Here is a 24,852-nt window from a genome sequence, read left to right as displayed (position 1 = left end):
TAAAACTAGCATTAGGAGTCATTAGAGGAATCAAATTAGCAAGAAGTCAAGAACCGCAACCTCGAAATCAATAAACAAGCAGAGACAACACATTTACCCTAAATTGTAGTCAGAAAACGGGGAACAATTTAGTCAACCAGAGCTTTTCAACAACAACAAAGAAACAATCACTATAAGGTTTGGGTGAATCCTAATCTTTGACAAACAGCTCAGTGCAATGGCAGCTTAAATAACATTGCAGTAGTCACGCCACATGGCACAGGGTAGCAACCATCTTAGCAGCATGTGCCCGAAAATGTGGCTGACATAAGAAAAAAACAAAATGACACAAAACAAATATTTAAAAAATATGAAAAATGAATTCCTTGGTCTTCAAAACCTCAGTCTGCACTTTTGGCTTCAGAGACTAATAAGCAACAGGGAACAAAACAGCACAACATGACAGTTACTGACTACGCTGCTGCTCAGTTTCTGGTGCAGTCTGGTTGTTATGCATATTATCCAGTGCATGTTGTATGTTTATATTTAATTTTTTTAATTAGGTACTGTTATATTTACTATATTGATATTTCTTGTTATTTTTATTACTGTTTCCTGCGTTTGTAATCTACACATGACACACTTTATCAATGTAGCAGGTACTCATTGCTGCAATTTTGACACTTCTGCACATCTTTACAGTACAATAAATGTTTTGTCGTAGTGTTATTAAGTATAATAACAATAAATTAAGTTAAATTAGAAAAGTTATTTGTGTTTTCTATTACATAAAATTAAACCACGTTTTTTAATAAATTCTTATTCATTTTGTGTTATAATGGCAACATATTTCAATGTATACTACCTACTACTATGTTTCCGTATTACTATTATAATGAATATGTTACTTGATAAAAAATGACGTATCATATATACAATATGCATAGTATTTAAAATAATTCTATAATTATGTAATTACTAGCTGTGTGTGGTCTCTGGGACAAAAATAACCTGAAGACTCCCTAGCAGCTTTACTATACGACGGTGCTGGGACCGATAAGCAGGGATGATGAAAGAGCATACAGAGATGAGGTGAAACGGCTGTCCACATGGTGTGAAGACAATGATCTATCTCTCAATGTCGACAAAACAAAAGAGACTTGTGGACTTCAGAAAATCAAGTCCTGCCCACATCCCCCTCAGCATCAACGGTTTAGATGTGGAGATTGTTAGGAGTACCAAGTTACTCGGTATGCACGTAACTGAGGAACTTACGTGGACACATAACACCTCATCTCTAATCAAGAAAGCCCAGCAGAGACTACACTTCCTGAGGTGGCTGAAGCGAGCAAGTCTTCCTCCTTCCATCCTCACCATGTTCTACAGAGGCACCATTGAGAGTGTTCTGACCAGCTGCATGACTGTCTGGTATGTATGGCAACTGCAACATATCTGACCGCAAGGGCCTGCAAAGGATAGTGAAGACAGCAGAGAACATTATTGGGGTGCCTCTCCCTTCACTACGGAACATATTTTACACACGCAGTGTCCACAAGGCCTGCAGCATTGTGCAGGACCCCTTACACCCCTCACATGGACTTTTCACACTTCTGCCATCCAAGAGAAGATATTGCAGCATCAGAGCCAAATCTGCCAGGCTGCAGGAGAGTTTTTACCCCCAAGCTGTTAGACTCCTTAACACCAGGCTGCCCCCTGGGACATTCCACACTGCCTCGACCACCTTTAAAAACAGAACTTTTATACATGAAAACCACTGTCTTGCAAAGATGAGTGTGCATGTAGAAAAGAACTGAAAATCTCATACTGACCTTTAAGTATTTGGACACTCTTGATATCCTTCTGCTGTGAAACATTCTGATCTGTCATTATTTACACACGTCTTAAACAACTATCATACACTGATAATTTCTGTATTATCTATATCTATTATTTATTATTAATTTATTATATTACATATCTTACACATCAATATTGCTGCTACTTCTTTGTCCTATCTTTGCACAATGCCTTGTCTTGTTTGTGTTTTAATTTTTACTTTTTAAATTTTAATTCTATTTTTAATTTATTATTTGCACATTATGTTGTTACACTGTGGACCCTGAGCTTTGCAATTTTGTCTATCTGTATACTTGTATATGGTTGAGATGACAATAAAGTTCACTTTGCCTTTGACTTTTGACTTTGAACTTGGAGAGGTGTCAGCTAACTTTTAAGAATTGCTAAGGACCCACCTGTGCCACCATTGGCTTTCACAAGAAGATGCTGGCGATATCTGTATAGCTGGCATATGAGTCCTATTAATCATTGTCTCAAGAAAATCCCTCCAGATAGACAATGTTTTTAGTGATAACTTCAAGCCTTGCCCTCCATTGCTGAGGTGTTTCACTTGCACATTGCTGAGCTGTGGCATTTGTTTCATTTTGACGTTGTGTTTCTTCATCTGTGTCATTAGCACAATGTTGTTGTTGTGTGGCGGTGTTTGCTGCACACTGGTCTTTCGTAGTGAGAAGTGAGGTGCATGCATGTGCCATCTAGTGGCTGTGATTGATCATAAGCAGAGCAGACTACTCCATACACACATATAGGTCCTTCAATTATATATGTCTAATTATTATAATAGGAATGTACAGCTTGTACTAGAGCAATTGATTTGGTTTGAAACGTTACACTTTGTTCCATCATTCCAGCAATACTGTATGTTTCAAATTAAGTGTAATATGAAAGGGATGGTGCAAACATGCTTTTCTATGTGAAGACATTCAAAATATTTATTTTGGCACCTTACTTGAATTAAATACCTCAGATCTCTTAACATGTAACAGTTTTCTGAAGGGTAGTGATTTCCTGATTTTACAATTAAACGACTAGTGTCAGGTTGATATAACTAATACATAAAAGTTAAAGAAATTGATTTCAGAAAAAAATGCTAAATAATGCTGATAAAGCAAGAGGAAACAGTGTAGCAATCCAGACAGCAATCAAGCAAAAGCCATTTTGAAGCTAAAAGTGGTGATCTGCTCTGTGAAGGAGTTAGGCACTTATGCCTTCTTTAACTGAGGTTGCATTTTCTTTATTCATTTCTTTTACATCTTCAACTCATAAACCAAGAGAAATAAAAAGGCAAATACCTAGAAATATTCCAGTTGAGTAACCTCTCGCTGCTGGCTTTTCCAGTTGATCAGAATGGAGTGGAAAACAAACTCCATTTCTTCCGTAATAATTCCCAAAGAAATCCTCACTCATTAGTGGGATGACAGCAATTAAAAATCCAATAACCCATATTGAGCCCAGAATGATACAAGTCTGGCATTTGCCTGGCCGAATGTTGCTGAATGGAAAGACTATGACCAAGTACTTTTCCAAAGTCAAGTAGGCCAGCAGCATGACAGAGACTTCAGAAGACAGCATGGCCAGAAATCCTATTGTCCGACATTGAAGGCTTTCCATCCATAGCTGTGCATGCTTGTTGTATTCACCCCGGAATTTGACATCAAAAACTCCCACAAAGAAGAGATACACTCCCATTAGGCAATCGGCACCTGAAACCAAGAACATAGGTTAAAATTACATTTCAAACTTAAACACCACAGTTCAACACAGAAATGAATAGATGATGCAGCAAAAACATATGAATTTAGAACATTTGTGTCTGCCATCAATTAATTAGGAGTTATTATATTATTGATTTGATTCACACATGGAATTCACTTTATAAATCCACTGAGTGTCAACACCATGGACTAGAATTAACTTTATGTGCACATTTTTGCTCTCCCAGCTTTATTGTAGGGCGGCAAAGAGTGAGCCACCATTAAAAAATGAGCGCAGTGACATCACTGATGGAGTTTCCCTGAAGGCACTTGGCAGACTATGAAGTCAGCTGAGAGAAGGTTCTATGGTCAGATAAGAGCAAAATTAAGTCCTTTGGCCATTACGCTAAACACCATGTGTAAACACTGCACATTATCAAAAATATGCCTCCCTGACCATTAAACATGGTGGTGGTAACATCAGGCTATGTGGATTCTACTCTGTAGTAGACCGAGGAAGGCTTCTCAGGGTAAAATTAATTTAGAAAAACACCAGGAAATGTTGGAGGAAAACTTGATGCAGTCTGCAAGAAACCTGCGCCTTGGGAGAACATTTACTTTCCCCTCAGACAAAAACCACAAGGTGAAAGCCAAAGCTACACAGGAATTGCTTTAAAACAACAAGATTAATGATCCTGAAGTGGCCTAGTCGAAGTCCAGAACTCAATCCAATGGAGAATTTGGGGCAGACCTTGAAAAAGGAAGTTCACAGATGACCACCATGACACCTGACAGAGCTTGAGCTTGATGGTCAAAGAAATATGGGGAAAAATGTCAGTGTCCAGACGTGCAAGGCTGATGGAGATCTGCGCACAAAGACTCAAGGCTGTCATGGCTGCCAGAACAATTTGTAGAACAATTGTAGAACAATTTAATGTGAACATTTACAAGGAGGTCAACACTTTTTATACCATATATATTTGCGTTTAAGTTCTTCCACAGATCAGTCGGGGCTTGATTTTATCGTGTAATTTCCTGTATTTCATAATGTCGGTCATATAAGTCGAATGCGTAAAACTCACGCTATTGGTCCAAGAGATTATGATATGCTAACATCCACCTGACAGAGTAACGATGGAGCACACTGCCTTTATTTTTCTATGTATTGTGCCTACATGACCACACGGTAATACCCAAACTATTCTGATGCGACGTTTGCACTGTTTTGTGTTTTTTGTATTTCATACCCTCATACACCTTTATCGTAAGAGTATCCCTTATCTACAATGGAGAGTTTGATCAAAAGAAAATGTAAAGCTGGTTTTAAATTAAAAGTCGTTGAAGTGGCGAAAGAAATTGGTAACTGAGCTGCTGCAACAAAATTCAATGTGTCTGAGAAACTGGTGCGAGATTGGAGGAAGCAAGAAGACTTAAAAAAAAATGTAAGTGTCGTATTTTTGAACGGGTGTATAAGTCAGGGTCTGATTTTATGATCGATTTTTCGGGTTTCAAGAACCAACTTATATGCGAGTATATATTGTAAGCAGTGTAAGTTACTTATCACCATTTGCATTATGCAGTGAGGAATGAATGTCGAGAAAGTGCTCACTGCAAGCAATACTATTAAAAATAATTATTTCACATTAGAAAATATCAGCTTGCAAAATCTATATATGAAATAAGGGTGTCTGACACATAGTGATGTTTGAACTTTGAAAGAAATGTCACCAGTTGTCTGTGATATTCAGAAAAATCATTGTCTTTCTACTCAGCTCAGTCAAGCTCAAATGGAGGATGCAGACTGAAGCATAACTGTCTAATTTCTGGTGGGGAAATAAAAACCTGGTCTTACAGTTTTCTGTACTGCTTAAATGAAGTTTAGCTGAAAATGTAAGTATGTGCCACTAGGGGATAAGGTTGCTTGTTAACCCCTGACTCTGAACAATTGTTTGACCTGGAACATGACATTTAGCCTGCCTATGGTGCAAATATAGAATGTAACGGGTGTCTCCAACTGTGCTATAGCTCTAAAGTACAGCAGGGTGTCTCATCATTCTGGAATCACAGGGAGAAGCAAGACATTGTAACCCTGAATTACCAGGCTGCACTTAAATTCTATGGTGAGCTCACTCTCTGACTTATGCATTGAATAATCTTGCATTTTTGGACTCATTAGATAGGTTGTGACACATATGCATACCTGGCGATCACCTTCAGGGCTATAGCAAGGTAAGCAATGCCACCCCAAACTGAGAGCTGGCACTGCTGTTAAGTCTTCTTTGTTTTCCATCAGCAACTCCAGGGGCAACCCCAATGAGGACTGATCAGAGCCCATGGTGTCCAGACAAGGCCACGCCCGTTCTAGTAGGGATGAAAGAATAGGGGGCGTGTCTAAGAGGTCTTAGTGTGGACCTAGACATGGACGAGTATGGAGCTCCTAAGCTATTTTGCCATAATAACCATTGTTCAAAGACTATATTGGCTGAATTTCTCGTCTTTAAGCCAAAAGGCTAATTTTTTTTTGTCTAGTTAAGATTAAATGGGGTTGCGTGGCAGCCTCCCAAACCATTCCTCGGGGCTCTGTGTGTCTTTCAGGCAATGACATTTCCCAAGGGGGGAAACTGGCTATTTACAAAAGCTGTTTAAGTAAATTCACTTCCCGGGTACACCCTCTGTGGAGTTTGCATGTTCTCCCCGTGTCTGCGTGGGTTTCCTCCTGGTGCTCCGGTTTCCTCCCACAGTCCAAAGACATGCAGGTTAGGTGCATTGGTGATTCTAAATTGTCCCAAGTGTGTGCTTGGTGTGTGTGTGTGTGCGCCCTGCGGTGGGCTGGCACCCTGCCCAGGGTTTGTTTCCTGCCTTGCGCCCTGTGTTGGCTGGGATTGGCTCCAGCAGACCCCCGTGACCCTGTAGTTAGGACCTAGCAGGTTGGATAATGTATGGATATATATATATATATACACTTTATATATATATATATATATATATATATATATATATATATATATACACTTTAGTCTGAACACATGCCAGAATGACTAAAAAGGAAGAAAATTAAAAGAAAGCTTCTGAGTTGGCAGACCCAATCCCAGGGAGACGTTATGCAGGCATATTGCTGTTGGTATTAAGTAGCCCCAGTAACATGTCTTCACTCACTTCTACTGAATAATTTGTTAGCTGAAAGTCCTCAGTGCTAGTGTGTCAGAGATTGAGGATGTGCAGCATTTTTATAATGACACTCAGTTTTGTTTTAATTCTTTCCTCTATCACTATATCCTGGGGGTCCAAAACTGAGCTTGCCCTTTAATTCAGCTTGTTGATTCACTCTCTTGAAAAATGATGTTACCCACCCTAGTAAACCACAGTGTAGAAAAATCACACTGGCCATCACAGAGTTATAAAAGATGTGAAGGATGTCACTTCCCACATTAAAGGAATGAGGCCTACTAAGGAAAAAGAAAAGGAAAAAGAAAAGAAAAGAGCCTGCACTGTCCTTTCTTGTATAGTTCCTCAACCTATTGTTGATGTGGACCTCCAAATACTAGAAGGAGTGGGCCACCTTTGTATCCATACTCTGTATAGGGACCAGACATAGAGTCTTATTTTTCTTCATTCTTTAAAGAAAACTTGGGATTTCAAAGATCAAAATACAATTTAGTAATTATTTATTTTTCCATATGGTTTCAGACTTATCGGACACCCTGTAGTAAAGTGGCATGGAATGGTATTTACTGTAGAAAAGTCCATCGATCTATCTAGTTTGGAAATCTGTTTTATTCAAGTTTAGGGTTGCAGGAACCAACCCCTTTCCCAGCAGCATCAGGAGGATACTGATATGGGACCAATTCAGATTCTCTAATTAACTTATTGAAAAGTACAACATAATATACTTACTTTACTATACTTTACAAAATATTTGACTTAAACTTTCAAAAAGCCTTTGACTTGGTCTGACACCATTAATTGTAAAACTAGAAGCTGTAGGCATCAGAAGTATCCTACAAAACTGAATATCAAGTCTGTTATAGTAACTGACAGGAGGCAAAGAGTTCAGATAAGAGGTGAATGCTCAACGTAGAGTGAGGTCATCAGTGGAGTCCCTTGGGGTCTGTCATGTATTTTTTCAGATTTAAATTAAAGACATTAATTCTGGTATAGATAGCAAACTTTTGAATTTGCAGATGACACTAAATTTGAGCAATCGCAGACACTGAAGAGGCAGCAAAACAATTCAGAAAGTCTCAGACAAGCTTCAGAACTGGGTAAAGACTTGGAAATGCACTTTAATGTACAAACGTACAAAGAGCTAAACGTGGGCAAAAGGAACGCTAGTTATAAAAACATGATGTTCAACAATGTTGTATAGGACTCGGTCCTGGGGGGCACACTGTGGCTGCAGGTTTTTGTTCCAATCAGATTCCTAATCAGTGACAACACCTGATAGCTCTGATCTCATTTAATTAGCTGGGATTATTTCTCTTATTCTACATTCAGAAAAGCACATCAGCATGGTTTTTATATTTATAAGACATTTAGAAATATTTCTGCTTTTGCCATAGATTTAAATGCTTAACTCTCTTTTGTTGATTTCATTATATTTTGCCTTTCTCTGTGTAGTTTTCCCCCTGCGTTTGTATCTTATTAATGACAATTAAAAATGAGCAGAGTAGACACTCAGGCAAACAACACTAAATAATTAAAGGTTGCAACTACTTAAGCGTCAGACCAACTAATTAGTAAATAATGGATTAATTAAACAATTAGAACACCTGGACAAGTAGAATGAAAATCAAGATGAAAATATTGTTAAAAAGAAAAAAATACACTATTTCCATATAAATGCTTGGTACATTTTAATATATATATAAATATACAGTACAGGCCAAAACTTTGGACACACCTCCTCATTCAATGTGGTTTCTTTATTTTCATGACCATTTACAGCACTCCCTCACTCTCCTTCTTGGTCAAGTAGCCCTTACACAGCCTGGAGGTGTGTTTGGGGTCATTGTCCTGTTGAAAAATAAATGATCGTCCAACTAACCTGACTTCTGCACAACACAACTGCTGGTCCCAACCCCATTGATAAAGCAAGAAATTCCACTAAATAACCCTGATAAGGCACACCTGTGAAGTGAAAACCATTTCAGGTGACTACCTGTTGAAGCTCATCGAGAGAATTCCAAGAGTGTGCAAAGCAGTAATCAGAGCAAAGGGTCGCTATTTTGAAGAAACTAGAATATAAAACATGTTTTCAGTTATTTCACCTTTTTGGTTAAGTACATAACTCCACATGTGTTCATTCATAGTTTTGATGCCTTCAGTGAGAATCTACCAATGTAAATGGTCATGAAAATAAAGAAAACACATTGAATGAGGAGGTGTGTCCAAACTTTTGGCATGTACTGTATATATATATATATATATATATATATATATAATATATAAAACTTAGTTCTCTAATTTCTATATTGTTCCCAAAACACAGAACTTGGAAAATAACACATCACTTAATTAGCCCAGGAGTCCAATTAAAAACAGAAGCTGGTTGGAACAAAAACCTGCAGCCACAGGGGTCCCCCAGGACCGAGTTTGGGAAACACTGATATAGGAAGCTGTCTCTGAAAATGATGCCCATGGTGTCCAGACAAGGCCACGCCCGTTCTAGTAGGGATGAAAGAATAGGGGGCGTGTCTAAGAGGTCTTAGTGTGGACCTAGACATGGACGAGTATGGAGCTCCTAAGCTATTTTGCCATAATAACCATTGTTCAAAGACTATATTGGCTGAATTTCTCGTCTTTAAGCCAACAGGCTAATTTTTTTTTTGTCTAGTTAAGATTAAATGGGGTTGCGTGGCTGCCTCCCAAACCATTCCTCGGGGCTCTGTGTGTTTTTCAGGCAATGACATTAGATAAAACTTTATTTGTCCCAAGGGGGGAAATTGGCTTTTTACAAAAGCTGTTTAAGTAAGTAAATAGATAGATAAATTCACTTCACGGGTACTCCCTCTGTGGAGTTTGCATGTTCTCCCCGTGTCTGTGTGGGTTTCCTCCTGATGCTCCGGTTTCCTCCCACAGTCCAAAGACATGCAGGTTAGGTGCATTGGCGATTCTAAATTGTCCCAAGTGTGTGCTTGGTGTGTGTGTGTGTGCGCCCTGCGGTGGGCTGGCACCCTGCCCAGGGTTTGTTTCCTGCCTTGCGCCCTGTGTTGGCAGGGATTGGCTCCTAACACTGATATAGGAAGCTGTCTCTGAAAATGATTTAGGGGTTTATGTTAGTTAGCACAACATTTTCGTCATCCAAGCAAAGTGCAGAAGGTATTAAAAAGTCAAATAAAATATTAGTGATGTTACGCTCCGACTACATAATGCACTTGTGAAACCACATCTTGGGTGTTGTGTGTAGTTCTGGTCACCACAGTACAAGAAAGACAACCAAAGGCATCCCAGGACTTATGGAGATGTCCTACTGTGACAGAATTAAACCTGTGTAGTCTCAAGCATAGAAGACTATGTGGGGACCTCATCCAGGTACTTAAAATTGTCAAAGGCATTGATGAAGTGGATCCAGCAGAATTGTTTCAACTTAATGGTGAATCAAGTACTCGACAACATCAATGGAAATTAAAAGGAAGTACAATTAGGACTGAAACCAGGAAGGACTTCTTTATGCAGAGTTGTGGGCATCTGGAACAAATTCTGAGACATGGAGTTGATGCAGGAACCTTAACAACTTTTAAGAAGAATCTGGATGAGATATTGGGACAGCTTAGCTATTAGCTAAACAAAGGAGCTTGATGGACTAAATGGTCTCCTCTCGTCTGTCAATTTTCTTATGTTCTAGATGTGGAAGAACAACTGAAGTAGGAACAAATGTGTAAAATAAAGATTGTTTACTGTTAGAACTGAAATGTTTACAATCAAAGCATCTAAATATCTTTGGCTAAACTAAATTAAAATCATAAGATAACGTTGTACAGCACAAAGCTAGGCAGTCCTGATCCAATGGACTTTCGTTCACTTTGCTCATTTATTAATGTGCTGCCATGACAGTGACTGCTCACTCCACATCAAGAAGACGATGAGAGTGTGGCTGTGGCAGGTTCACCGTCCCATAGGCTACTACTGTACTGGCGCTCAAGCACCGAATTTCAATAATGGCCTACTAGCTCAGACTGCTGTTTATTCTGTCCTTGGCACTGATGCTCTCCACATTTCTTTCCTCCATGTCCTACTGCTAGAGTCAACCCCTTTACAATAATTTAAAACATTGTATATCATCAGATGTTTGTTAAAAATTTATAGTGGTATAAAATCAGCATGTATACTACCTGTATTCAATGAATATAATGTATAATTATTTTACAGTGTAATCACATTAAAATAGTGACTTACACTAGTTGCCTTAATAATGCCTTACATTTATGTGTAAAAACTTTAAAGGATGACGATAACCTAATAACTAAAAATAATACATTGTTATAGAATTAAAGAGAAATAGAACACATTAAATGGTGAGGAGTCATTATTGAAAATGAGGGAAAGAAGAAGAAAAAGACACATTATCGCTCTTTGATAAAAGACTGTGAAATTACAGTTATTGTGAAAATATTTTCTGGTTGGATGGTTAAAGATAAAAGATATTGTCATCTTTAAGATTGTATTACTAAGAAGTGTAATGTCTGGAGTGGGGGTAATGCAAGTTTAAAATGCTTCCATAATTATCAGCTCACGTAAGGTTGATGATCATGCACCCACTAAAAGAAAGTTTTGAATAGTCAGTCAGTCATTTTCCAACCTGCTATATCCTAACACAGGGTCATTGAGGTCTGCTGGTGCCAATCTCTGCCAACAAAAGGTACAAGGAAAGAACAAATCCCTGGGCAGGGTGCCAGCCCACCGCAGGGCACACACACACCCACACACCAAGCATGCACTAGGGACAATTTAGGATCGCCAATGCACCTAACCTGCATGTCTTTGGACTGTGGGAGGAAACCGGAGCACCTGGAGGAAACCCACGCAGACACGGGGAGAACATGCAAACTCCACACAGGGAGGACCGGGTCTTCTTACTGCGAGGCAGCAGCAATACCACTGTGCCACCATGCCGCCCAAGTTTTGAACATACCATACATATTAGGGCTTTACCAAATACTATTTGCTTTAATCAGGGTATGAAAATTGAATAAATTTAGTGTAAAATATATACTCATTGAGCAAATTATTAGGAACACTCCTTTTGAACTCAAAACAGATTCAATTCTTCATGGCATGGATTCCACAAAATTTTGGAGAGATTCTGGTCCTTGTTGATACGACTGAATTGCACAGTTTCTGCAGATTTTTTGGCTGCACATTCATGCTGCAAATCTCCTGTCCTACTACATCTCAAAGGTGTCCCAATGGATTCAGATCCAATGATTGGGAAGGCCACTGAAGAACACTGGACTCATTGTTACTTTGATGAAACCAGTTTGAGATGACTTTTGCTTTGTAACATGGTACTTTATCATGAAATTAAAAGTTGGTACAGTTGTGACCTTTGACGGGATGCACATATCAGAAACAATACTCAGACAGGCCATGGCATTCATACGATGATTGACATTCCCCTCACCATTGCAACACAACCACCAGCCTTGACAGTTGATTCTTGTTGGCACCAAATTCTGTCTGTACCATCTGTGTGCCTCAGCTGGAATTGAGATTTGGGCTACATCTTCAAATGTCCAGTTTTGGTGGTCCTGTGCCCCCTGCAGCCTCAGTTTTCTGTTCTTGGCTAACAGGAGTGGAATGTGATGTGGTCAGCTGCTATTGTAGCCCATCTGCCTGAAGGTTCAAACTCTTGTGAATTCTAAGATGCTTTTAAGCTTATCACAATGGCACAGAGTGGTCACCTGAGTTACCATAGCCTTTCAGTCAATTCAAACCAATCTGGCAATTCTCCTCTGACCTCTCACATCAACGTGGCATTTCCATCTATAGAACTGTCACTTACTAGATGTTTTTTGATTTTAGAACCGTTCTGAGTAAACTCTAGAGACTGTTGTGTGTGAAAATTCCAGGAGATTGGCAGTTACAGAAATACCCAAACTGTCCTGTCTGACACCATCAGTCCTGCCACAGACGAAATCACTGAGATCACATTTTTCTCCTCATTCTGATGTTTTGAGGTGAACAATAACTGTAGCTCATATTTGCATGATTTTATGCATTGTGCTGCTGTCAAATGATTGGCTGATTAAATAATTGCATGGATGAGCAGGTGTTCAAGTGTTTCTAATAATTTGCTTTGTGAGTACATTGGTGTCAACATTGATACTCACTTCTGATAAGCAAGAAAAGTAAAAAAAAAACGAAAATGGAAAATATCATTGCAGACGTGCAAACCGTAAAAGGAACATGTGCTAATGTAATCTTAAAACTTTACAATGAACAAGTAAAGTTTTAAATATTATAGCTCATTTACAGTTTTCTTAATGATTTAAGGTTTTTATAGATCCATATGTACCATGTGTCTTATAATACAATGTAAAATCATTATAAATAAAAGTGGAATTAAGAACTTAGATGGTAAGCAACTTTGATGAGAGCAACACAGTTTAAGAAAACATGGATTATCAAGTGACAAAAGAAAAACAAACAAGCTTATTTCTTGTGCATACAAGAAAATTTTGCATAGTTTCAAGATGTTTTTGCATATACATGGGAAACTTTTGCAACATTTTACACTTTCACATGGTCAGCTCAGGTCAGGTTGGGGAGTATGCACTGGTACAGCACGTTGCCGCACCCACCACATAACAAAAAAGTTCAGGATTCCAGTTAGCAACCCCCTGGGCAGACACACAGTCCAGCCCCACCCTCCAGAGATGGCCGCCTATCTGCAGCACCCAGGTGTTATATGGGTGTCCTATTGGCCTGACCCGACGGCTTAGGTCCTCAATAATGAGAATCCTGCGAGCTGGATCATCCTTTTGGAAACACACCACATGGCAGTAGCGCAATAACTGGCGCTCCCTCACAATGCAGGTAATGTGCATCATTCGGGGCTCCGTCACCAACCGCTTGTTTGATACAAAGTCAAACCAGTAGTACCCAAGGATTTTCTGGAGAGACACAGTACTAAAGGAGTGCAGTCTTCATCTCAAGTCCATGTCTCACATCCACATATCAAAACAGGAAGCACCAGGACTCTAAAGACTTAGACCTTCATCCTTTTGTAAAGATATCGAGAGTGCCAAACACCCCATTCCAGCGACTTCATGATCCCCCCATACTCTCCTAATCCATCTACTGACTTTATAGGAGGAGTCACCAGAGACATGAATGTCACTGCTGAGGTAAGTAAACCTCTCGATAAGATTGACACTCTCTCCGCAGACAGACACACTGCTGATGGCTGAGGTCACTAAAGGCCTGGATCTTGGTCTTTATCAAGGACACTCACAAGCCCAGACACTCAGGATCCTCACTCAGTCTCTCAAGAGCCCCAATCAGAACCAAGAAGATCACTTTCACATGAGCACAGGAAATTTTTTTGTGCAACATACAGAAGAACAAATAGTGTAGGACAGGAGACGTTGGGAGCATGCAACTAGAACTAAGAGACCACTGACTGTTACAGGTGTGAAAAAATGCAGGGGTGGCACACTGGTAACACAGCTGCATCACAGTAAGGAGACCAGGGTTTGCGTCCCTCGTCCTCCCTGAAAGGAATTTGCATTTTCTCTCCGTCTAAATGGGTTTTCTTCCACAGTCTAAAGACATGCAGGTTAGGTGGATTGGGGATGCTAAACTGGCCATGGTGTGTGTGTTTGGTGTGTGTGTGCGTGTGTTCAACCTGTGATGGTCTGGCTTCCTGTCCAGGGTTTGTTCATGCCTCATGCCCTACGCTAGCTTCGATACGCTCCAGCACCCCAAATGACCCTATTCAGGACTAATCACGTTAGAAAATGACTGAAAAAAAATGTAATCAATGTATTGAGTCCACCTCTATTGAACATCAGCTAACTGCAGTCTAACAGCAGTCTTTTATTTGTAGTTTCTGTTAGCTCTTCTGTGATGTCACAGGGTATTATACTGTATATTCATCCTTCTTTTCTTCAGAATTGCTGTAGATGTGTCAGGGGAGCAGTGAGAGACAGAAATTGTGAGGTGTTCTCCTTGATTTTTACTAAGATTTAAGGTGAGGTCTCCGACCAAGCTACTGAGTGGTGTTTGCCTTCTCATGTTTAAGCCACTGTATGTTGCTCTGAGAAGGTGCTTTGGAGAGCTTTCTTGGAGAGGGGAACTTCTTTGAAACATAACTTCTCTGCATCAAGTCACTTTTGTCCATTGTACAACCCTAAAAAGCTAAATCTGCCTATACCTACTCTTGTGGGGTAAGTCCATGACATGACGCTACCACAGGGGTGGGCAAAGTCATTCCTGGAGGGCCGCAGTGGCTGTAGGTTTTTGTTCTAACCCAATTGCTTAATAAGAAGCACTTATTGCTCAAGAAACACTTCTGCTTCATTTTAGTTATCTCCCTCTTTAAGATTTTGAGCCCTTATTGCTTATTTAAGTCTTAAACAGCTGCATTCTCAGTTTTTAATTGTTCCTTATTAACAATAAGATGCAAATGACAAAAGAAACCAGCAGTTATCCATTTTGCTTTTTACCCTTTACACCTGTGTGTATTTATTGTGCACTATTTGGTTTAATTAAATACTTGGAAGGAAAGAGAAGAGAAAAAAGTAAAGGATTGAGAATTATCCATCCGTTTTACACTTCAAAGTATTTGGATGATATCCTTAGAATGGAAAAAAAAAATCTAGAATATGAGAATGACTTGACAGAGTTAAAGCACTAACAAGGCATGAAATGTAATTATTGGCAAGGATTGTTTTCTAATTAAGCAACTGGGTTGGAACAAAAAACGCTCGGCCACTGCGGCCCTCCAGGAATGACTTTGCCCACCCCTGCGCTACCATCACAATACAATGCAGTGAGAATAATGTTACCTGTCTGGTGAAATGTGTTTGATTTGCACCACATGTATCACTTAGTATTCAGTCGAAAAAGTTCTGCTTTGGCTTTATCAAAAACATTCTTGTCCTCTGAGTGAATTCTTACAAATAATTTACAAAGATGTGAATTTTTTTCAGAGGGGGCTGTTCCATAATCACTCTGAATAGAATAGCAGAAAGCCTCTAATATACAGTATAGTGTAAAAGACAGTAAAACTGTAGGAACGTTAAAAACTAAACTTGATGTTATTTTGGAAAAATTAAGTGGCTAGGACTGGCAACCTTTGTTGGGCTGAATAGCTTGTTCTCATCTAGATTGTTCTACTGTTCTAATAGTGATTGTCCAGTTACAGACATTTTGCCTACTGAATAGAACAATAAGGCATATCTTTAGGGGCAAAACCAAGAGCAGCCAGTATAAAAAGCCAAAGTCACTCCATCGAGAGATAACATAGTGTTCAACAGAACTTTCAGTTACAAAACCAAAGTTGAAGTCATAACAGCACACAACATAACCAGAATCTTCTACCAAATTATTGTTATGTTCATGTTGTTTGAGTGCTCAGCCCCTTACACGTGTCTTTAGTCTGATGGATCAAAGCCTAATTACAGTTGGAAGTTGTATATATCACAGTTACCATCATTTCGCAGGTCACACTGCATATTTATCACTTGCCCAACATCCATACACCATCATCATGATCAATGATAATGTTTTGGGTCATCATTTTCAATTTTCCTGTGTTACTGCAGGTTGCCTCTATGTGACCATCACATATTTGCCACATGACACTATTGCCTTGCTCCTTTTAAAGATTTTGATGCAGGAGTTTCTATGTTCAAGTTTCTGGATATTTACAAGTTTACATATCTGTACAGTGTGATTAGCTCATTTTCTTTGCCAGTTCTTCTTCTTTACTGCTGGTATGAGGAGGGTCTCACTGTAGACCTTCAGTTACAGGGCCCCCATGATGTCATTTAGGGGCTGGTGGATGGAGGTGTGAACTGTAGAGTTTTGGGACAGGACCAATATTCCCTCTAAACTGAATTCAGAGCGTCGCTCATACTTCCCGCACGATCGCTCATTCCGACGGAGTCACTCGTACTTTTCGCAAAAATTGGTGCTCATAAATTTTTGGCTTAAACATAATGTCGCTCATAAACAATGTTTTTTGCTCACTATATGCTACTCCTTAGAGGGAACATTGGACAGGACTATCTTGAAAATGTGCCATTCAGTATCTATAGCTGCCTTTACATGTACACGTTGCCCTGTGCAAGACAGGCTACTTCACACCTCCAGCCGCAGGCCCCTAAATGATGTCACAGGCATTGGTCAGCCACTAGAGGCCTGTAGCGAGACTATATTAGGTTAAATACTGCCCAACTATCTCAATGGCATATCTGATGGATCCTGCTTCTTTATAAATCACTGAAAAAATCACCTTGCAACATATATTATTTACTAGCCACTAAAGAAAGGTTGACATTTAGATTAAAATGCTTGTAGACACCTGCTGGGTGTCAAAAATGCAAATTATGGAATATTAATACTTACAGCACAATACTTTGATACACATGGCATGCCGAGTGTTTTCAGCTCGTATAAGAGACCTCATGCAGATGACAAATACGTTGCCAAAGCAGGTGATGAATGCAATAACCCAGACCGACACTCGAAGTATGATGTTGGCCAGCAGGTCTTCAAAGGATGAAATTCCATCTGTGTTTGGCTTGCACTTCCGTACATGAGGTGCATAGGAGCAGTACTGAAATTTCTTGAAATAGCTGAGGAAACAGAGCAAGAAAAAAAAATATATCTATATGCTAGAAATAGCACAAGTCAGGACAATTGGCGTCTTTGTGGAACAACTCTTAGTCATTTTAGTAAATCACATAGACCGTGTGCAATGGTCTTTCCATTTAATGTAACTGACAGGTAAAACAGCTGCTATAATCTAACAAGAAAGCCAGATAGTCTATATAAGTGTGTCTTGACTAAAGAAAAAAACAAAATGATTGCTTAAATACCTTTAATCAACTTCCTGCTGCGAACAGGGGGACTGTTATGAAATTAAAAGCTGGCCATTTTTCTCCATAGGGCTCTTTGCTTTTAATCGTTATTTATAATCATGCATTAGCTGGTACCTCAATAATGAACATCTAAATTATGTGCAATTACTCTATACTGTAGTCCTCCCGTCTTTCCTCTGAAAATATAATTTGTTAAAGGCACTTCACATTAAAACCCTAACCTAACCGCCCATTTATTTTCTGATCAATGTTATGTACTGTAGATAAGTGTCATGGGTGGCAGTTCTCTGTATATTTCATACTTAGTTCATCAAATCAATGTGAATCAAAACAGTAATGGATGAACACTAGAAAGTCAGAGAGCAAAGGAAGGCAGTCCATTATGTTATCACAGCATGTGCCCTCGACTAAAGGAGAAAGCTGAGTTTTCGTGATGAAAATCATGGGACTTCTGTATGTGAGGAAAATGGAAAATCACACAGAACTCTGAAGAAGGAAGACCTGGGGGAACAGAAAGCAGTCTTAGAGGAGTCCAGAGTTTCTGGGCACTGGCAAGAAAAAGAGAGATGTGGCTGTTGGATTACTAAAGTTACAGATTACTTTGTTTGAAACTTTTAATGTGTTAAATGGGGCACATTTTATTTTAAAATGCTCTGTACACTGCTGTACATAGATGTGTGTCTGTTAGTAGTTCTGTTCTGTTTGAGATACACGACTGGAACCTGCTTTAGCATCCTCGGTGCCAACTGCGTTGTTGAATATATTGAATTTTCAGGTACTATTTAATCTTTTATAGTTTATTACAAGTATGCATAGGTACAAAAGTATTGGGACACACCTCTTAATTACTGAATTCAGGTGTTTCACTCAGCCATTGCCAGAGGCATATAAAACCGAGCACCTAGCCATGTAGTCTCCATTTACAAACATTTGTGAAACAAAATGGCTCGTTCAGAAGAGCTCAGTGACTTCAAGAGTGGTACTGTGATAGGATGCCACCTTTGCAATAAGACAGTTTGTGAAATTTCATCCCTGTTGGATATTTCATGATTAGCTGTGAGTGGGGAAAGTGGAAGTGTTTAGGAACAACAGCAACTCAGCCATGAAGTGGAAGACCACATAGAGTCGCAGAGTGGGGTCAACGACTGCTAAGGTGCATGGTGTGTAAAAGTCACCAACGCTCTGCTGATTCCATAGCTGAAGAGTTCCAAAGTTCCACTGGCATTAATGTAAGTACAAAACTGGGTGGCAGGAGCTATATGGTGTGGGTTTCCATGGCCAAGAAGCTGCACGCAAGCCTAACATCACCAAGTCCAATACCAAGTGTCTGATGGAGTGCACTGTGGAGCTGTGGATATAAAAAATATATGAAGCCATAATAGAAGGAACTATTATTAAATATGCAGGAAATGTTAACTAAATGCCAATTAAAGCTAAAAACACAGGAAGTCTCTGCCTCATCTTAGAGAAGCCACTAATGGAATTTTCCAAGATCAGAATGAAGTAAATGAGTACCAAACATTCCTCCAGATAAAGAGGATAAACTGATGGGAAAACCCATACACCCCTCCTGTGAAGCGGTGCTAAGATCAATAGGACAATCCACTAAACACCCCTCTTAAGGAAGCACTGTTCAGATTAATGGGAGAATTGATATAAGTCAGAAATTACTGGTGGTGTTAGTTGATTGGAGGAGGTAATAAAGTTCTGCATATTACGAGTTACATGATGAGATGAATTAGATGAGATAATGGTAGTTAGAAACAGTACAAAAGTAGACATTTGTGCATAACTCTGTGCAAATAAAGAAATGTTCTGCATTCTCATCTGTACTCTGTCACTGCCTTCCTTGAAGATGAAGGAAAGTTTTTTTGCATGACAAACATAGATACGGTGCTCTTTTTAAGTTGAATGTTACAGAGAATACGACACAGCTGTGACCGATAGTCACTATTCACTTACTCTAAGAATAGCAATGGTATTGAGTATTAGGCAATTTATGTATTTATTTACTTTTTTTGACTATGCTTTCTGCCATCCTATCCATCATTCTTACATTTTTTGTGGACACATTCACTATTCAAGCACAAACACCAACACACACCAACAAATTACTGGCTCTGTGGCAGCCACTGTCCAAATGAAATAAGCAGAGTTATATAAGTAAGCTAGCATCATTTTCAAATCTTATAGATAGCCTGACACTACCTTTGAGATCATTTCCCCTTAACCATAGTTATCTTGGTGTATGCAGGTGCTAGCCTCAGCTCTGGCTTCTAAACAAGACAAGATCTTTTGAGCTCAATAAAAGGCATTAATTTTGTTTGTAAGTTAGCATTCAAGGCTGATATTATTCTTTACACTGCAAGATGTTTTTCACTATATTTCCCAGCCACCTTTTCTTTTTTGGCAGTACTCAGCTGCATGTCTTGTAGTTCCAGCAAGCATTAAAATGTCTCTCTGTTCCATGCCAGCTGAGTCCTGAAATTAAGCAAGCTACACTTAAACAAATGTGACAGCCAGCACAAGTTATTTCGAGGAAAAACTAGTGAAAAAGATTGGATAAATGTAATATTTATAAATAGTGGGTATCAAGAGATGTATGTAATAAGATGTAAAGATATTAAAAAAGGGAATCAGCAAGGAAATACGACAATACAAATAGCAATTTTTGATGGTGCACTGAAAAGTAACCCAACAGTTACCCAGTTATCAGGGGAACAATTACAATGTTGCAGGCTGGGATATTTTATGAGCATAAAAGAAACATTAAAGAAGAGCCTGCATCTGAAACAAAATGTGTAAAGGTTAATTCTACTCTGAAAAACAAAAAAATATGTGAGAAACACACTGTTTTGGTTGTTAAGCATTCATCAAGTATATGTTTAAAGTTATTTAAGTAGAAAAAAGGAGGTGTTTCAATTTCTTCACCTCTTGTTCCCCTAATGCTAATGAGATGGAATGGAGAGATTTTACACAGCAGACCATGGAGGTCTTCCTTTTGTGTTTATGTGTGTGTGTGTATATATATATTGTCACACACATGAGCCTTGGGGACAGCTTAAAGGCTCTGGTGGTGGTAATTCCTCTCCAATCTACAAAATAGCACTGTTTACTAACTCCTATTCTATTCCTCCCTTTACAGACCTGGTTGATTTACAGCCCTACCTCCTCTGATGTCATTTCCGGTGTCCTTCCTCCTGGATCCGCCTCTTCCTGCCTGGCCTGTACTTAACCAGACGTGTCACCATCTTGGATCAGTCACTTTGTGATCTGCTTATATAAAGACATCTTCATGCCTCTTTCAACTGATTTATAACCTGCGTATATTTTCTTTCATACATTGCCCCAAAACCTTTATGTCTTTCTATGTTTTCCGTTACTATATATATATATATATATATATATATATATATATATATATATATTGTGTGGCGCAAAAGTCAGACAGATATATTTCAAGTAGGAGTCCATGTACTCCTCACTACAGTTTTCAAGCAATAGCTGCCAATTAACATTCATGTCATTATAATACCCAGAGGTTTTGAGAGTCGCATAATGAAAATGAGACCATGCGCCAGAGAGTATGAAGCAGAAATGCTGGTACTGAATACTGGTGAGACTTCAAACACTGTCAGTATGAAGGAAAAGGTTCTGGTTCCCCAAACAGCAAAACATAGAAGTGCTAATATGGAGCAACCTTGAAGCACTGATTTAAAGTGATCTAATCAAAGAGATGAGCAAAGAAAACAAGATCAGAATAAAAGTAATGTGTGGGGTGACTGGCAGGAAGCTAAGGGGGTAAAGAGTTGAATTTAAAAGTGTGATGGTTTAAAGTAATTTGTTCCATTATTTTATAATGCTTTGCTGATGACATCACTACCTATCGGTGTCATTGTTTTTGGTCAACACAGTGCGCTGTTTGGTTTGCATGTGAGTGTTTATAGGCAGGTGTTCATCACTGTAACCAGACAAAAATCACTTATCAAGTCTTACTTCTATTTCAAAAGGCCATCCAGTGTTTGCTGCACTGTACTAATTTGTATCACATCCAAGTTTAAAAAATCAAGCAGCAATGCATGGAAAGAAAGAAAATATGTAAACCAATATTTTTGTACACAGTATGGGTAATGAGCAAATATATGACAATGCTGGAAATTCTATAAATCCTGGCTGAACTGATATAAAACTCAAAAAGTAGACATGTCCAAGAAAAAGAGGAAGCCAGGTCACCATAATTAAAATAACCACATTCGTATTTTCCCTGATTTCTCACCCTCAACGTGCAGCTTTTTACAACATTAAACAACGGTTACATGAAAGTCGATTTCAGATACAGCCTCTTGTATCCTGCCAAACTGAAAGTGGATATTCAAGACAAATATCTCACCTTCTCCTCCAAGGAGGAAGCAGAAAAGGAGTTAAGAAAGCTGATCCTGACGCTTTTTTGAAATATGAAAGTGAGTCACATCCTGTCATGGTATGGCAAGAAGATATTACCTGCTCTCTGATCTGCTTGCAATGATACGGGTACCATAATTATACATCCTTTTTTCTTCTTGGTCACTTTTTGTTTATGTTTTAATTACAATTACACTCGTATGTGTGGAAGAAATTAAAGTAGTTCTTTCTTTTTTTTTGGTTTTAAACTATTCTAAAGGAGACTATTTAACATCATACCCATGGTTTATTGTTATTGTTATGATTGCATTAGGGTTTACTATGCTTTTTCAGGGCCACTTTTTAACACCATTCCCCGGGTTTACTGTCTTAATATTTCAAGACTGTTGATGATTATATGTTATGCTTATAGTATTTAGACTTTATCGGCAAAAGATATCTCTTTTTTTTAATCCTCAAATGCCGCTGCTGGAGGGCTTGTTTTATTTTGGACGTGCTTTGTCTCTGGGTATGTCAGAGGACTGGGACTTTGTGAAATGAGGTCCAGCCTCACGTGGGAAGGCAAATGGGGGTGTGGAGGGATAAGGGGGGGAGAGAAAGAGAGCAAACTATATCTATCTATCCTATATCTAATCTATCTATCTAATTCTTATAATTATAACTTCCAACTTAACAATTGGCTGCATGGCAATAACTCGTGGGAAAATTGGAAATTAAGGTTAAAGCTGTGTCACTTCCAGTTAAGACTACGAAATGACATCAAAAATTCAGAATCAATGTCTCCATGATGGGACAGTTAACTTTGTGAGCTGGAATGTTAAAGGCCTGAATCATGAATTAAAGAGAAAGAAAGTATTCTCTCATCTAACAGGTTTAAACACTAAAATAGCATTTTTAGAGGAGACCCACTTATCAAGCAAAGATCAGGTCCGGCTGCAAAAAGACTGGACTGGCCAAATGTTCCATTCCAACTTTACAAAGAAAACTAGAGGTGTGGGAATTCTTATACACAGAGCAGTCTGATTTGTAGCATCAGATGTAGTATCTGATCCTGAAGGGAGATATGTGATTGTCATGGGCCAACTTATCTAACTGTAAAATGATTTTGATAAATGTTTATGCACCCAATGTCAATGATAGGGAATTCATACAAGATGTATTTGCATCCATTCCCAATGTTGAACACTCATAAAATTATAATGGCTGGGGACCTTGATTGTGTTTTAAATCCACTCTTAAATAGGTCTCCTGTCACAGGGGGGATGACATCTAACACTGCAAAGACAATTACACAGTTTTTAACTGACCACAACTTATCAGACCCCTGGAGGTTTCTAAACCCAAATTCAAGAACATATTCCTTCTACTCACCAGTGCATCATTGCTAATCAAGAATTGATTATTTCTTTATAGATAATAATTTACTGCCTGTGATTAAATTTTGTAAGTACTATTGTTATTTCTGACCATGCCCCTTTGATCTTGGAGCTGAAATCATTATGCTCCACATACTCATTTCGCAGATGGCGTCTTAACCTGCTTCAATCAGGCTTTGCATTCAGAGCTCAACCTCTTAACAACCAAAGAAACTGAACAACTCATTTTTAAATTAAGACATCATTACTGTGAGCATGGAGAGAAAGCTAATAAGCTCTTAGCGCAACAAATCCACAGGCAAGAAATTCGCAATACAATCCCAGCAATCACCAACACAAACAGAGATAAAATCATTGACCATAAAAATATAATGCACACATTTAGAGACTACTGTAAATCCTTATATTCTACTGAGTTCAAAGAAGACAAAACACAATCTAATGCATTTCTGGATACATTACAGATACCACAAATAGATACTTTTATTGCAGAGGAATTGGATAAACCTCTGGTGCTATCAGAATTACTAGATGCTATAAAGTCACTTCAGAGCGGGAAAGCAGCAGGCCCTGATGGCTACCCTGTCGAATTTTATAAGAAAATTTCCACTCAGCTAGCTCCCCTCTTATTAGCAACATTTACAGAAGCTAGAGACAATCAAATTCTACCTCAAACTCTTCACCAAACATTAATCACTGTCTTTCCTAAACAAAACAAGGACTTATTACAATGTGCACCATACATACTGATTTCACTTCTGAATAATGATGATAAGATACTCTCCATAGCCCTAGCTAGAAGGATGGAGAAAGTGCTGCCTTCTGTAATATCACAAGATTAAACTGGATTTATTAAAGGCCGACACTTAGCTTCCAATCTCCGATGCCTGTTTAATGTAATATATTCACCTGCAAAGTCAAACACCCCGGAGTTGTTATTATTGTTGGATGCAGAAAAAGCATTTGATATGATTGAATGGAACTACCTTTTCACTACATTAGAGAAATTTGTGTTTTGCCCAAATATTTGTGCATGGATCAAACTACTGTATACCAATCCAGAAGCTTCAGTTTGTATTAACAACATTTGCTCAGACTACTTTAAACTAGAACATGGTACCAGACAAGGATGCCCCTTGTCACCACTGCTATTTGCAATCGCCATTGAACCACTGGCAGTTCACTGTTGAAATGCTTATCAGATAAAGGGGGTTATCAGAGAATTTCTCTATATGCAGATGATATGGTACTGTATATATCAGACCCACAAAATACTGTGCCTGCAGTCTTAACAGCACTTCAGAATTTCAAAAGATCTCTCGTCTCAGAATTAATTTGAATAAAAGTGTGCTCTTTCCAGTGAATTCTCAAGCATACAATATTAGATTGGACACCTTCCATTTTATTATTGCATATCAGTTTAAATACCTAGGGGTAAACATCACAAGTAAACATAAAGCTCTTTATCAACAAAATTTTGCCATCTGTATGAATAAA

General features: G+C 38.7%; 1 protein-coding gene across 1 annotated transcript in view; it reads right to left on the bottom strand.

The window, feature by feature from the left end:
• Window positions 1–24,852, bottom strand: part of LOC120523981 (relaxin receptor 2-like) — a 345,306-nt gene that overhangs the window by 56,096 nt on the left and 264,358 nt on the right. Inside the window, exons 16-17 of the mRNA XM_039745737.1 lie at window positions 17,103–17,332; window positions 3,129–3,539 (exon numbers count right to left, since the gene is read on the bottom strand). Of these exons, the coding sequence (XP_039601671.1) occupies window positions 3,129–3,539; window positions 17,103–17,332 (641 nt within the window). The remainder of the gene's footprint in view (window positions 1–3,128; window positions 3,540–17,102; window positions 17,333–24,852) is intronic.

The sequence above is a fragment of the Polypterus senegalus genome, chromosome 2 (assembly GCF_016835505.1).
Source record: "Polypterus senegalus isolate Bchr_013 chromosome 2, ASM1683550v1, whole genome shotgun sequence".
NCBI classification, from domain to species: Eukaryota; Metazoa; Chordata; class Cladistia; order Polypteriformes; family Polypteridae; genus Polypterus; species Polypterus senegalus.
Note: the sequence above shows the minus strand (reverse complement) of the source record. Positions and strands in the feature narration are given on the sequence as shown.